General features: G+C 26.3%; 1 protein-coding gene across 1 annotated transcript; it reads left to right on the top strand.

Annotated features, from left to right (window-relative positions):
- Positions 1–6,884: 6,884 nt before the first annotated feature.
- Positions 6,885–9,385, top strand: LOC126894083 (uncharacterized). Its single transcript, XM_050664762.1, has 4 exons — positions 6,885–6,905; positions 6,965–7,232; positions 9,026–9,239; positions 9,298–9,385. The coding sequence occupies exons 1-4, from the start codon at positions 6,885–6,887 to the stop codon at positions 9,383–9,385; spliced, it is 591 nt and encodes a 196-aa protein (XP_050520719.1).
- Positions 9,386–16,110: the final 6,725 nt, after the last annotated feature.

Raw genomic sequence — 16,110 nt, 5'->3', positions numbered from 1 at the left:
TCATGCATTAAATCAACAACTACTAGGACAAACAAATTAAAATTTTTAACACCCAACCACACATACTTTTCTTTAATGCCAGTGGCACTTAGATTATTTAATACCAAGTGCTTGTAATACTGATCAATAGACCATAATTGACTTTCATTTTATGAACACCCGAATGACTCCCAAGAACATTACCACTTTCAAAATCATCAAAATACATAGTGGTAACAGTGGGGGTGGTTGTAATGGAGAGAAGCGTCTGGCGTCTTATACAATAAAAGGATTCTAATGAGGCTGAAAGGTAAATTCTACAAGATTGTAGTGAGGCCTCCTATGATGAATGGTTCAAAGTGTTGGGCGGTTGATAAAGTAGAGCAGAGAATGAGTGTAGTAGAGTTAAGAATACTTAGATGATAATAGTTATAGAAATGAATGTTGAAGGTAGAAGAGGATTTGGCTTTGAATAAGATGCATAAAATTGGTAATAGAATTATTCGAAATTTCAACAGCATCAATATATATGGTTTTCTTAGCAGAATCTATACTCTTTAAAGGAAAAGTATTAATGCAATTATCAATAGTAATAATATTATCTAAAGTAACATTGTTTAACTTAATATTAGAAGTTGAAGATGGTAGGTTTTGATTTAAAATATGAGTTTGTAAATGTTTACAAAAAGAGTTTTTTAAATTAAAAGATCTTGAACATCCCACTTCTGTACAATGAAACGTATTAAATATATTATTTAAATATAGAAAATTAAAATGAGTAAATAACGTTTTAATGCTATCAAATTGTAATTTACATAAAAAACAAGTGGGCATTTTAAAAAACAAAATGCTAAGCTGTAAATTATAATTTAATAAATTTATAATTAAAAAAATTAAATGAAAATACTTAAGTGAATATTAGATACTAAATAATATTAAAAACTCTAATGTATAATACCAACATTAGATAAAAATTCATTTACAATTATGTAATTTTTATCCCACTGTGTAGTTATGTTGTAACATCCCTTCTGAATAAAATACCAAATCAATATAGATTCTGAAGGATATTCAGCATTTAATGTTATAATTATTTTGAAACAACAGTCAACTGCTGCAATTATTGAATTAAGGCGATAGTAAGTTTTGTTAACAACTACCATGTAACTGGATATTGCGTTAATTTCAGAGACAGCAATTAAAATAAAAGGCTGTAATGTATGTCCAAATTCTGCCAACTTATCCTTTCTTCTAGTTGTTTCTTGTATCTCAGCATCAGTTTTGATATGTGTTATGAAACCATCTCTAGCTTCAAGCTTTGAAGGCCGCCACTGTGTTTTGGATTTTTTCACTCTTGTACTGTTGACACCAATAATGAATGGAAGGCTAAGCAGAGCTGCAATTTTGAAATTTCTTCTCTTTCTGCAATTACAAATTAAATTAATAGTGTTAATATTTAAGAAAAATTATCAATTATTATACAGGTACATCATTTTTTAGTAAAAAACTGTCATTAAATAACTAACCTACAACATCATACTGTACATAACTCTTCAATATTTCATTTACTGTAAGCTTTTTTGATTTATTGATTTTATAGACTGCCAATTCAAATATCCTCTTTTTATAGAGTGGAAAATTTTTATAGAGCTTATTTCATGAATTTGGAAATGCTACATTTAAGTCTGTTAAAATCAATAACATGATGAACATAAAATATAATAGAATTTGTTTAATTTTTAAATTATTATTAATTACATAATATTTAACACCATACTAACAACAAAATAACCAGTTGGTTTTTTCAAAGCTAGATATTCTGACATATACTTAGCAATAGACAAATCCATCTTTAAACAAAATTTTGTTCAGATGAGCATGAACAGTATTAATCCAATTTTCTTTGACAAGATTCAATAGATCACTAAAGTTCCTCAACCAATTTAAGTTTTCTTCGACATGAGTTTCAGTTGAAAATTGTTGAAAGCCATTAGTTGCGCCATGAGAAAACGGAGATGAACCAGAAGAAATGGTTAATGAACTACGACAAAACACGCTAATTATACCTGATTTTCTATAATCTCTTCTTTTATTGTTAAGACAATCTAATAATTTTCCTTTTTCTGCTCTTTTCAAACCCGGACCATATGATATAATATATATAATTATAGAGTATTAAGTATACTGCTATACTTTCTTTATAAAAAAATAGTTGTAATTTGATATACTAGTTCTTGTAGCCTAGATGATGGAACACGTTTATTGACATTATCTCCAAGTTCTTTATTAATGATCAAATTATACAAGCGTCTACGACTTATGCTATCCAATAACCCTATTTCTTAATATGCAGATAATAATGCACTTTCTTTATTAGCACTTAGAAGTAAATCTAAGAGATCTTATAAATAAGACAACATTTATTAGTAAGTTATTACTAAAATAAATAAAATTTATATTGTAAAATTTAACATCAAAGCAAAATTAACAATCACCTAGAGTATTACAAAATTTAAAGCAAATAAATTTAATAAAATATAAAATAAATAGATAAAAATAAACACAAAAATGCAAGATAAATAAGAATGAAAATATAGAAGATTCAAGGTATAAAAATAATGTCATTTGAAATTTGAAATTTTGTGATCACCTTTTATTTATTTGTTCTATGTTTTATTTGTTTCATTAAATTTAACTGTACTATTTATACTTAGGAATACATACATATATATATATATATATATATATATAAAGTATATATGTTATACCTATATTATGATACCATTTATGAATAGAATATACAGAATGTGAAAATTTTACATTAATTTATTTTGATCGACATTTAATACTTAAAAAGTAAATAATACTCAATTCTACTTGGAGATGGTCTTTGTGAACTACTTAGAATAGATGATTCACATTTTGGAAATTCATCAAGATCTAAACACACAACAAACGGATTAAGATTAAGATGATTGTTTTTAGAGGAATCACTAGTTAGGGATAATTCCATAAGGATACTTCCAATATATGATTGGGGTTTAGTATGTTCTGTATTAAATGAGTTATGCTTAAATATAAATTAAATTCATTTAACAAGATTCCAACCAGAACTTAAAAAAACCTAGTATTAAAAGTTATTATTACACATAATTAAATGGACTTTATGTAATTTAAAACTATATGTACATTTAAACAGTTCGCATTAATTGTGTTAAAAAATCATCCTCACTGAAACAACAGTCGTTCCCTGTAATATATTTCTCCATTCATCTGAGTTTGAACATAATCTTGCTCTGTGTCCAGTTATTGGGACTAACTCTTTTATCATGTCTTCTGATAAAATTTGCAATGTCTTCATATCAACTTCATTTTTTAATAAGTAAAAATGTTTTTGTTTTTTATTTATAATAAAGTTTTAAATGTAGTCATTATAAGAGCAAAAATTTAACTACTCATGCAGGGGATACTATCTATTAGTTGCAAAAAGTTATCTAGCCAACTTAGTCCATGAGTACAATACACCTACAAAGAATGTGTAAAAAGTTTTTTGTTTAATTAAAATATGTATACATTTTTCATTAGTTATATTGTATATACACTATTACATTCTAAAAGTACTAAAATCGAAACAACTTTAGATTTTTTATTTTTTTGATTACTTTTTCCATAAAATATTTGTACTAGGTATTATGTAAAAATTAAATGGATTGAATTTAGTGTTCACATATTAAATAACTGTAGTAAATAGCTGAATAACGTCGATTTTAGTATAATACGGGGTTTAAAACAATAGTAAGCAATTTTTTAATTCTCAAGCAATACAATAATGTCATATAGAAGGGAAATGCAGGGTAAGCAAATTAATAATGGGGGGAAAAAAAAATAAATGGGAAACATGAAAAGGATAGGGGACTGGACGTTTTGTTGAAGAAACGCCGAGTTACGTGGACGCGAGTGTCTTTGTACGATTTAATTTTGTTTTGTGTTACATTTTGATATTACCTTTTTGACTTTGTGTTTAATTCGTTTCTTAAATAAAATAACTATTTAAAAACTGGACTAAGCGTAAATAATTTATATTCACCGTGTTCTTAGAATTTGCGTGTGTGTGTGCAGCTAGAGTCAAGGTTGGACTGCTGGTCTTTTAGTCAATCTTAATAATTAGTGTACAAGCTGGCTAGTTTTTGGGCTTAACCGCCCTTTAGTGGGTATAGTAAAAAGGTAGTTGTGCTGGTGGCTGACAAGGAGCCACCCTTCAGTCTGCTACTTTTGAGCTAGACTGTGCTGACGGGTCTAAACTCTACCCCTTTAGTGGTTCACTAATTTGAGGGATTGGGGCTGATCAGTTTATCCAACGGGAGGACTCGAGAAGAGCTCGAACGACGAACTCGTCGTCAATATTTAAATATAAAAACATTAATTAATTTGTGTAAAACTTTTGTGTCTACGTTGGGGCACTACCGACGTACGACATAACATAATATAATACTAAGATACTATTATGAAGAAAAAATGTTCTGTATCTGCATTCAATATTATATCAATCAGTTTAAATTTTCTCCAAGATGATTAATTTTATAGTAGATACCTATATGAATTTAATTATACTTGTAATAACTATTATACTACATTACATTTTAATAATTAGAAATATAATTGCACCTAATTTATAATAAGTTGTTGATATTCATGATATTTAACCTATTAGTTTTTCTTCTTTTAAATTGTATACCCGCCACCTACATAAAATTTTAACTAATAATATTTAACACCTATTTTTTTAAACAAAATAGTGATTACGTATAATATATTTACATAGGAATTTAATATTAGAAAAATTGTAGTTGTGTACTTACCACGAAAAATGTCAATATATTGGGCAAGATCCCAAGTCTTCGAAAAATCAACGATATCGCTGTGGGCCATGACGTATTTGTAACGTAATGCTTAACGTTTATTAATTAATTTTCAGGAGTGCCGAATGGTCCAACGTCGTGATATTGAAAATAAACACATTACTCGACCACGGGTATAGATTACACACACACACACAATAACTGTATAGTGTCATCGCGCCCCACAGGGCCGGATTTAGGGGAGGGCTGAATGGGCTGCAGCTCAGGGGCCCCCACAAATTTAGTATACATTGGTATCACAAATATGATAGTAATTGTTATTTAATAAGTAAAAAAATATATCTCCTTGTTTATGTATAAGGGGCCCCCACAATGCATTCCGCCCAGGGGCCACCACATACCTAAGTCCGCCCCTGGCGCGCCCGTATTGCATATACTTTGGTTTCCCAATGGTTTTGTGGTTATTGGTATTCTATTTTTTTATAACGCATAATTTATCGCGCCTTTTCCCAGAAAACTGAAATTTCTAGAGATTACAGCAGTACTATCATTTCTATTTGTCCTAACTAGACATTTAGTAAATACTACAAAAATTCATTGTATCAATCAGTCCGGTTAGGAGTATAACATAATTATTGTATCAACAACTATCACTATTGAGTATCTAGTATACATTTACAACAGTTGCACTTCAACTTCTATGTTTGTCATAACAAGAAGTTTAGTTTAATTGCAGTAGATACAAGATATATACTTAGCAGTGCTCGAATTGGCCAAAAATAAGTAGGGGAGCTCAACTTAACAATTTGAAAACTGCGTCCCTAGCATTTTGAAGACCTTTTTTTTTTTTTTACTCATTACTTTATTTAGTATTTATTAATAAATCATATTTCATTATCATACTAATATTTAAAAAAAAAAAAAAAGGTGGTATTTTCCACCGTCCTCCCGTCCCAATAAAAAAAAGTAGTTGGGGTGCGCAAAAAAATTTTAAAAAAAGTAGAGGAGCTACGTCCCCCTGCGCACCCCCCCAATTCGAGCACTGATACTTAGTATAACATAAAAATTGATAAACACTACAAGAAACAGTTTAACTGAAATTAATCAATAATTTTAACAAATGATAATTTGAACGTACCAAATAATTTTGTTCGTATTACAATTTTATGGTAATATCAACTAATTAAGATTTAACAAAACTTTTCTGTAAAAGACCTACACGGATTTTTTTCAGTGAAATAGCTTTATTCATCTGCTCTGAGTATAGAACTAAAATAAAAAGACTATTATAATTAGGAAATTAAATTGTAATATTAAAATTATGTAAACTGGCAAAATGTGTCAATCGACTAGGTAATAAAATTAGTAACTAAAAACGTTAATAGGATTATATATGGAAGTATTTTTTAGATAGGATATCACTATGTATCGTTAATGTAGCGTTAATAATAATAGCATTTTTCTTGAAATAAGTATCCACAATTTTTTAGTAATTATTGTGGCTGTTTGTGTTCTCCAATATCAAAATTGTAAGTCAGGGAATTAATCTTCAATACGATTGATCTCATATTATTTCCCGGCTTATGTATTTTTGATAAAGTTACAGATTAAGTATTTAAAGGTTTGATATTATGATAAAAACTTCAAGTTTTCTACAATTATTAATTTTGTTCTATTTATAATGTTTGTAGCCTTCTTATTATTTTACTTAATGAAGTCTTTTTAATTTCTTTATAGAGGCTCTCTTCAATATTTAAGATACCATTACTATTTTTAATTAGCCCCTAATTTTTTAATACATATGTAACTTAATTAACTTGGCTGACCCCAAATGGTTGAAATAAAGGCGAGGAAAAAGAAGATATAACTTAATTAACTTTTTTATATTTATATCTTGGCTTAAATACAAATATTTGTTTAATATAAAAGTGAAATAAAATACAAATTTTGAATAAAACTATACATATTAAATAAAAAGATTTGAGTAATTAAAAAATATTATTATATAATATATTATCATAATCAGGTTTCACATATTAAATTTTAATGAATAACGCTATTGATACAGTAATGATTATATATTAGGAATAAACTTGCTTTCATATTATTAATCATTTTTTTTATAGTATGAAAGAAACAAAACGGAAGAACGAAAATTGTTAATGGGCATGCCGGAGCATCTTGGAGACTATTTATTTGGTGGATGTCAAAAAATAAATAAAGCCAATAGAGTATCAAAATTATCACCGGAAAATCGCCCGAGAGTTAAATTAGCTAGTGTCAAAACAGATTTATACAATCCTGTACAAAGCACTTTAAGGCGATATGATATAGATGATGTACAAGGAAAATTAAGTGATGAGCACTCAAGAAGCACAATACCACCAGAAATTAGTACGAATAACTAATTTATTATTATTTAACAATATAATTCAATAAAAGTTCACATCTTAGGAATTATACACATACGTTTTTGTGCGTATTTATAAATATTATACCCAAATTGACAATATATTAAACTAAAAAAATGTATAAATATAAACCATAATCGCTCTTATCTTAATTTCAAAAAACATATTTAATCTGAAATCATAAAGTAATTATGTGTGTATATGAGCACAGAGCCAAAAATGAGTTCATCAAGAAAACTATAACAAACATGCATAGTAAGCCTTAATTACACCTCTCGAAATATTTTTGAAAATATTAGAGCTAATCATTTTTTTTTTATTCTATATCCAGTGAGATGAGTCTTTTATGTTAAAAAGTGATTAACAATTAAGCATTTTTCTACAGGAGGTGCGAACACTATAAGTTGATAAGCGCTACTAGTTCTTATCAATGCAATGAGCAGTTATTAAGAGCATAAGTATGTTAGCGGTTTATAGTTTATTAAGACATATAATAAAGATTGTACATTTTGAAGCATTTACCCCATAGTTTTACTCTAAATTCAATTTTTCGGTATTTTTCATAGTAATGTGCATTTTACAAAAATATATTATTAGTTAGAACCAAATTTGAGGTCACCTACGCCTGCTGTGATGACCAACTTCGAGTCCCTTCGGATTTCTCAAAGATAGGGACTTACACCCTCAAACTCCCAAAGGAAAAGGAACTTTAACCAAATCTCAACCTATTTAAACCTATAATATTTAACATTTAATTTTTTTGTAAACTTAAAATATTATTATTAAATTTTCTCAGTTGTGTATTTAATAAAAAAAAATAATTCATCATTTATCTAGGAAATGAATTGCCCACAGTTTAATATATTGCAATTTTTTTAATATTTTAAATCACATAAAAATGTAATGTCATGGAAATAAATTTTTTATAATTAATATTTTATAGTTTTTTTTTAAAGTTTATGAAAAAATTTAGAACATTTGGGTTTTAGCATAGTAAACATCAATATATAGTAACAGTGGTTTTATTGTTATTATATTGTTTTAATAAACACATTTTTTATAAATTGTAGTAGTTTTAAGTCAATAAATAGTTTTGAAAAAAATCATTTTTGAGTAATTGGTATCCTAATCCTCCTCCTTCTTAATACGTCATTTACAGAAAATGAGAGGGATTTTTTTTTTGAGAGTAATATCTTTTATAACATACGATTTGTGATCTTTTGAGATATTTTCAAAAAATATCTGTCTAGTACACTCTTTGAAAAAATGTCCAAATTTTCACATACATTTTGTATATAAATAAAAATAAGATGTTGATAAATAGTGATAAAAATGTTATATTAGTGCCGATACTTTATATCAAAATTAGACTAATTGTGTATAAAATTAACGCGTAAATTAATAATATCATACTGACTTTTGGGAATTTTTGAATTGTTTCTTATGATGTAAGATATGAGAAAAAATGAAAGCAGACACAAAAAAATGACATCATAGTAAAATTAATAATCAGCTTAGCATAGAAGCTAAAAATGACAAAATGATCTATTCTAAATATTTTATAAAAGATAATAACTATGGGGAATATAAAATTTACACGATAACAGGTTTGGCAGTTAGCACTATAAAATATGTTATTGTTGAAATTACCATTTGGGCATTTGAATTTCATAAATTTTGGAGACATTAAAGTTGACCTTAACCTCCATCGTAAAAAATATCTTATATCTATCAGTATATTTACTTAATATTATTATACATCTGTATGGTTTATAGCTAGCTTACCAAAAAGTAAAAAATCAAAGTTTATGCCACCTCAAATCATTTATCCAGGTTTTGATCTTTTACCCTTACTACATTGTAAATGGTATCAAGAAAAATCTGTTGAAGAATTATCATTTCTTAGAAATAAAAACTTGTCAGATTCTTGGAATAATTTTATACATGATATTCCTTTGTCAGACACAAGAATAGTACTCCCTAAAAACAGGTAAAAATGAATAAAACTCTTATATCAAAAACAACAAACTTTTTTTTTATAATTTCAGAGATTTTCATTTTCACAATTATGTAGTCAAGTATATAAAAAATGATGACCTGGTATCAAAACCTACATATAAAGTGAAATTTGATTAGAGAAACATTTTAAATTGTAGAAAAATCACTAACAATATATATATATTAACAAACTCTACTGAACACGATATACGCTTTTTACTTGACCGTAATATTTTTTTTAGAACACTGATGTAGGTACCGTGAGGAAATAAAAAGATACAATCCTCCCTAAAACAAAAATAATACATGATAAATTACATTTTTTTTTCGTTTGAACAGGCTAGCAAAACAATTTCTCATATAAAACCCTAAAAAGGATTATGTATTTCGAAAAATAAAAAAAAGACTATAAATCATTTTTATCTATAATATTAAAATAAAATACAGATCAAAAGTTCAAGTATTAATTACTCTTTTATTATAATTAAAAAAATTGTAAAGGATATTTATGAATTATATTTAAAATTCATTTTATGGGAGAGTAGAATTGATTGTTACATAAAATAATTTGTTATAGTAAAGTAATGTGAACTTGAGGGTGGCAAAAATTATTAGTTGGGGTGATTCTAATTTATTTTAGTTGATATTTGTATTCATTGAGTTTGACGATTTTAATATTTCACTACGTGTATAACCATAAAATTTAAAAAAATTCTATTTTGAAAAATTAGTACTTGTGTTGTTTTTGAAATGACTGATTAAATTTTTATCAGTTATAATTTTTTTGATAGGAATATACTAGAACATAATTTAAATTTATAATAAGCAAAAAAACTTTTATGAGATGAGTCACAAAAATAAACACAATTTGTGGAATGCTTCCAATTTTATACAACTAAAAATTAAAAAATATAAAGTGACTAAATTATTATGTGCATTAAATACAAATACATACAAAAATTTCTATTAGAAAAATAATTAATTGTTATTTTTCAGAGCATTTGTACATTAAAAGCAACTTAAACATCTTAGTGAATTGAAATATCTATAAATTTATTTTTATTTTAATTAATCTCTAGTATAAGTATTCCCTATTTATGTATACTTACTAATAAATATATTTAAAAAAAAACCCAGCACAGGGGGGTCGCGGCACAGTGGTGACGTGGCATAGATGGATCAAGTATAATGATATCTGACAGTGATTAAAATCATTATAAAAAAAAAACGCTTCGATGCAAATCTTTAGATAGTGTTTAATTTTAAAAAATTGGTGGATTATTCCAAAAGCTTCATGATCTGATATTTCCTTATTAATATCCTAATTAAGATAAAGTATGTCGAATGAAAAAGAGATTATTAAAAAATATTATTTCACATAAAAAAATTGTTTTGATCCATACACTTTTCAAGTTATAGCATTATAAAGTTAAAAATGTAAAAAATAAAATCGAAAATTTTCACACAATAATAGCGTTTGGTAGCCATTTTCATCGTGAAGATAAAATAAAATCCGAATTTTTTTTTTTTGCATAATAAAGTAAATTACATTAGCTTTAATTTAAGATATATATAAAAGTGTCAGACTTTCCGGAACACTTTCAAAATTTAAGTTGAAAAAGTAAATTTTTTGTGAAAAAGTTGTCATTTTAAATCCCCTCTGTGGGCAGGTAAAAGGTTAGATATAAAAAAAAATACACCAAATAAAAGGTACTGATATCAAGCATCTATTAAAAAAAATTTATATTGATTCGGTTATTTTTAAAAAAGTTATAGCAATTTTAAGTAAAAAAAATTGAAAAAATTTCGAAAATTAGCGATTTTTAAATTTGTAATTTTTTTGGAGATTTCCCCCATTTACGGGGAACGAGGGAATATTTTTCAATTTTTGAGGGTAATGTCTTCGACTAGATACGATTTGTGATCTTTTGACGTATCATTGAAAGAAATCGGTTCGGTGAGAGCTGAGAAAAAGTGGTAACACACACAAAAAAAAAACACATCTTAGTAAAACCAATACCTTCTCAGCTTCGCATCGAAGCTAAAATTGATTATTAGTAATTATAAAAATACTCTGCTAGAAAATGCAAATTTTTGAAATATTAAATATATACATTAAATAAAAATAACAAGAAGTAATTTTATATCATTATAAATTATTGTTGTTATATTAATCGTAAAGTAAATTAATTGTTATTCAATTGTTCTTTTTTTTTTCTAAATAATTGCATGCTTTAGAAAATACATTATAAGTTGTACAAAATTATTACAAGTGTTCTATTGACAATTACGATACACTGGTTATATACTTGATTGTTAATTTAAAGCGATCGCAATTAGACCAAGATATCAATTGGGCAATTGGACAAATGAACTAAATATTATGAAAGCATGTATTATACATTGGAAAATCAATATGAAAAGGTTGGAGTTGAAAATAATAATAAATCAGGAATTGGTTATTTCTTTCTATCACTCAGATTACATATTTTTAGAGGGTTACAAATTTACAGTTGAAGTTTGAGCACTATAGTTGATTTTCATAATAGCATATTATGGTTTTTAAATAATGGAAAAGAATTCTAACAAAAAATATAACAGTACTAAAATTTTAAGTTTGGTAAAAGATCATTATTATACAATTTTTAAGTATAAATTACAGATTTAGTTAATCAAAATTTCAATGAACAGTTATCAAAGAAAAAGTAAAAAAAAAACCAATAAAAAGTTATAAACTGAAATACGAAATATGGCAACTGCAATACTTTAAAGTATTCCTTCTCGAAGTCTATTCATACATATAATTCTAAATGCCCCTAATTAATACTGAATAATAATAATAATTAAGTAATTTTTTTTACATTATTTTAGTATCAAATAATAAAAATTAATAAACCAATTGTAATTATTTATTATTTATATCACAAAAAAAAAATTTCAAATATTTGAAAAAAAAATTAAATTTAACTTTTTATGGTCAATTTTTTTTTAAATTAAAAATTTTAAAAATCATATTTATACGTGATAATATGCGACACGTTAGTGAGTTTAACACGTATTAACAGGTTAACAGCTTTTGACACGTTGACGATTTTATAATTTAATCTTGCTCCACATCCTAATTTCGTAAGCGCCTCTGAATATGAGCCACCTGAAATCTTATTCTATGAACACAGTACTAGTAATAAAAATAAAACATTTTTAACTTCATAATTCAATATTCATACATAAATATTTATAAAAACTAGTCATGTCATTGAGAATTAATTTTACTTGTATTATATTAATATAATAGTGAACAATATTACTGAGAATTGAGTCAAAACGTGTCGTTAATTTTTCCTATAGTATTTAGTAGCTTTTACCTAAATTAACATGTATTATAAGCTTATGTCTTAGATAAATTAATTATAATTATCTTAGAGTAAAAACACAATATACGGAATATGTATATTGAAATAAATAAATCAACTGAAAAATAGACCAAATATTATGTCTATCGTTCCCATTGAATTTATTTATAAATTTTTGATTTATTATTTGAAACTAATGTACAACTTTTGTACTAAAAGTCGGCCAGGTAGAATATTATAGAGCTGCGGCTATTTCTAAAAATATATTTCTTGTGTTCACAAGAAAAATTAAGAGAGTTTGTAGTAAATCTTTTTCTTTCTTAATAAAAAGTTAATTTATAATATGTCTATTTTATCATAGTGATTGTAACCACAATTACAAAAATTATTCTTACATTATCTATCTAAACCATAATAGATGGAAAATGTTTAAATATTCATTATAACTTATATTATTAATATTTTGTTTGAGAATAATTTTTGTAAGCCATAAAATTTTGTCAATTTTTTATTTTTTAGAATTTAAACATATTTATAAAATGTGTTGTTATGACCACTTACATTGTTATGTATTAACTATATAATATATAGTGTACATACAATATATATTCAAAAAAATATTAACAATTCTACTTGTATATTATAGTGTTGTTATAATTTTTAATGATGTACGTTATGTATAACCTATATATTAATAAAAAATAAATTCCAATAAATAATGTTTTAAATTTACTTAATAAAAAATTATTGATTAATTTTTATTTAATATTTATCAAAAGCTCCTGATTTTGTGTTCTATTCCTTATTCATTTTTAATTCAAAAAAGAAAACTATGTATTTATTAAAGAGCAATATTAGTTAAATAGCACCTACTTAAAAAAAATTCTAGAACTGTCACTGTCCAAGACATATTCCTAAACACACGTATGTATTTAAGGGCAGTTTTTGAAAAAACTTTTGACTTGACAATACCTCATATTTTACAGTAACTTTTCATTTATGAGAGATATTTTTTTAAATAAATAAACCTAGTGTGAACGTAGCATAATTGAGACAAGTGTAGATGATATCTGACAGAAATAAGAGTTGAAAAACAATTTTTAAAGGCGTTTGTGTTCTCTTTTAAGTTCTTCGTGTACTTATGTTATTCATTGTATTTTCATGAATAGCATATCAAAATAAATATTGTTGTTACAAGTGTACTATTAAAATTTCATTAAGATCAATGTTATTAAAAATGTTTGAAATGCAGAAAAAAATTACAAATTAAATTTTATGGTAGTATATTTTGAAAAAATTTTTTTAATACTAAAATTGAGTTACTAAAAAACCTTAAATATATGAGTGATATTTGTTATCGTGGTACATTAATCAGCTACGTGGTTAAAAGATTTTGACAGTTAGAGACGTGAAATTAAAATGCACGAGCAATATTACAATACGATCGAGCAAAAGTTTATCAATCTGATGTTTTAACAAAAAAAATACAATTTTACAGATTTGCCAAATGGGCGTGTTCGCTTTCCAGACCAAATGGGTGGGATAGATGGCAAGCCAAGTCGAGTCGTAGACGTTCAGAGAGAGATCCCGAAATAATCCAAGCGGCTGACTCCTCGGTTGGGTTCGTGTTACCTCGAACCTTTTATAGACACCACCCAATTGGCTGTGCATGTTCACTACCCCACTTCTTTATTCCTAGTCTCGCCATACCTATGCTGGCGTTACTCCAGAGGGAACGGTGCAACTTTAATAAATAACCCTACAGCTCATAGATTATGGCGTGCCTACGTAAACATTGTTTTATGACTTAAAAATAATACATCAGACGATGCAATGCCCATACAATTGTTTCTTATATTTTATCTCCACTTTTTAGGAATTATGAAATATGAGCTCAACTGTATGCATTATTTGATTGCTTATAAGTTAATTTTATTGACAAAAAAATATATTTTTTGGTAATTTTTAAATTGAAAATAAGCAAGTATAATGATATATCGGTAGCCATACAGTCGTCGACAATGGCTCTTCTGAGAGTGTCTCAACGCCTACGAATCTATGTGGCCAGATTAGGCCCTTTGCGCCCCACTTCAATGATCTATTTCTAGAAATGACAAGGCGATGATCTGTTTGCATGTGAAATCATAGAATATTTCAGGAATTTGTTATGATTGTAACGTTTATTTATAACGGTCAATGTTGTTTAAATGACATATTCGGTATTTTGTCAATTTCTCAATTTATTAATACATTTTTTCTTTTGATTTCAGTTCTTCCCATTGCGCTTTAAGTTATTTACAAATAACCAATCAATTATTCAACTTTTTTTTTATTTTATAAAATATCCCGACGATGTTGGCAGTCACAGTATATAACTTATATATAAGATCAAATTACCCTCAGGTTTCATCTAATGCTGAAAAGCGTAACGATTTCAAGTATAACTATATTAATAGGTGAATGATACGTCTAAAAATATAGGTCATAAAACGCTCAAAAATTATTTAAAAAAGTATATAGAAATCACATTTAATATGAAAATTTTCTTTTTTTAATTTAAGTGAGTATATATTGAAATTTCTTTAAACTTAATTAATTTTTGGTTTAAATTAAATATCTACCAAAAATATCGGTTGTAATGATCAACAATTTATAGGGCTCTAGCAAAGTGGGCTAGTCCGTTCCTGCATAAGTATAGTTTATGAATCATATGAGAATTGATAAAATATGTTCATGAGAATCATGCATGTTATAAACTTATTTTTCTAATTTTTTACTAACAATTGTAAGATAACTTTTTCCGAGAACCAAGGAAATTATAGAACATCACCTATACATAGGCCAACTTATGAGAAACTAAGGGTCCTAGAGAATATTTTAATTAAGTCGGCGTTATAAATGCTGCCTAGTACTTTATATTATAAACTGATTTTTGGGGTAACAATCTTTGAGACATTTTTTATTTCTGGTCATTAATTAATTTTTAAGTACCAATTTCTAAATAAGCAAAAAAAAATGTTATCCAGGCAAAATTTCTTAAAATATTTCCTTAAAAGTATACTCTCTCTAAAATGTATTGAATATTTAAGTTATTCAAATTATGATTCTTCTCCTTCTTCCTTGTCTTAATCCCAACTACTTGGGGTCGGCCATTGAAGTTATAACCACTAACTACTTAAGTAAACCTGTATGATATATAAAAACATAAGAGTAAAGTATCTACAAAAATTCAATTGTAATTCCGCATAAGGCTCTTAATAATTCAGAACACAAGTATACATAAGCTTTTAATATGCAATAACAAACACTTTAAAAAAGTGTTTAAATATAAATGAAAAATATTAATAAAATCTTATCTCGTTTTCTCTTGCAGTGTTTACTATTTAAAATTGCATTACTCACGTACAGCTTTTTTAAATCTGACGTCATAGTATATTTTTAACTACCAATTGCAATTAAGAAAAAAATCCGTTATTGTCAAAAATAAAAGTAAATATTATATTTAATTAT

Source organism: Daktulosphaira vitifoliae, unplaced genomic scaffold (assembly GCF_025091365.1).
Source record: "Daktulosphaira vitifoliae isolate Bord-2020 unplaced genomic scaffold, ASM2509136v1 Scaffold_1, whole genome shotgun sequence".
NCBI classification, from domain to species: domain Eukaryota; kingdom Metazoa; phylum Arthropoda; class Insecta; order Hemiptera; family Phylloxeridae; genus Daktulosphaira; species Daktulosphaira vitifoliae.
Note: the sequence above shows the minus strand (reverse complement) of the source record. Positions and strands in the feature narration are given on the sequence as shown.

Excerpts from the sequence above, each read along its gene's own strand:
- LOC126894083 (XM_050664762.1), top strand. The coding sequence starts at position 6,885 with ATGAATAACGCTATTGATACA. Across the intron at positions 6,906-6,964 it reads TGAATAACGCTATTGATACA|TATGAAAGAAACAAAACGGA; the intron begins GTAATGATTATA and ends TTTTTTTTATAG. Across the intron at positions 9,240-9,297 it reads ATAGTACTCCCTAAAAACAG|AGATTTTCATTTTCACAATT; the intron begins GTAAAAATGAAT and ends TTATAATTTCAG.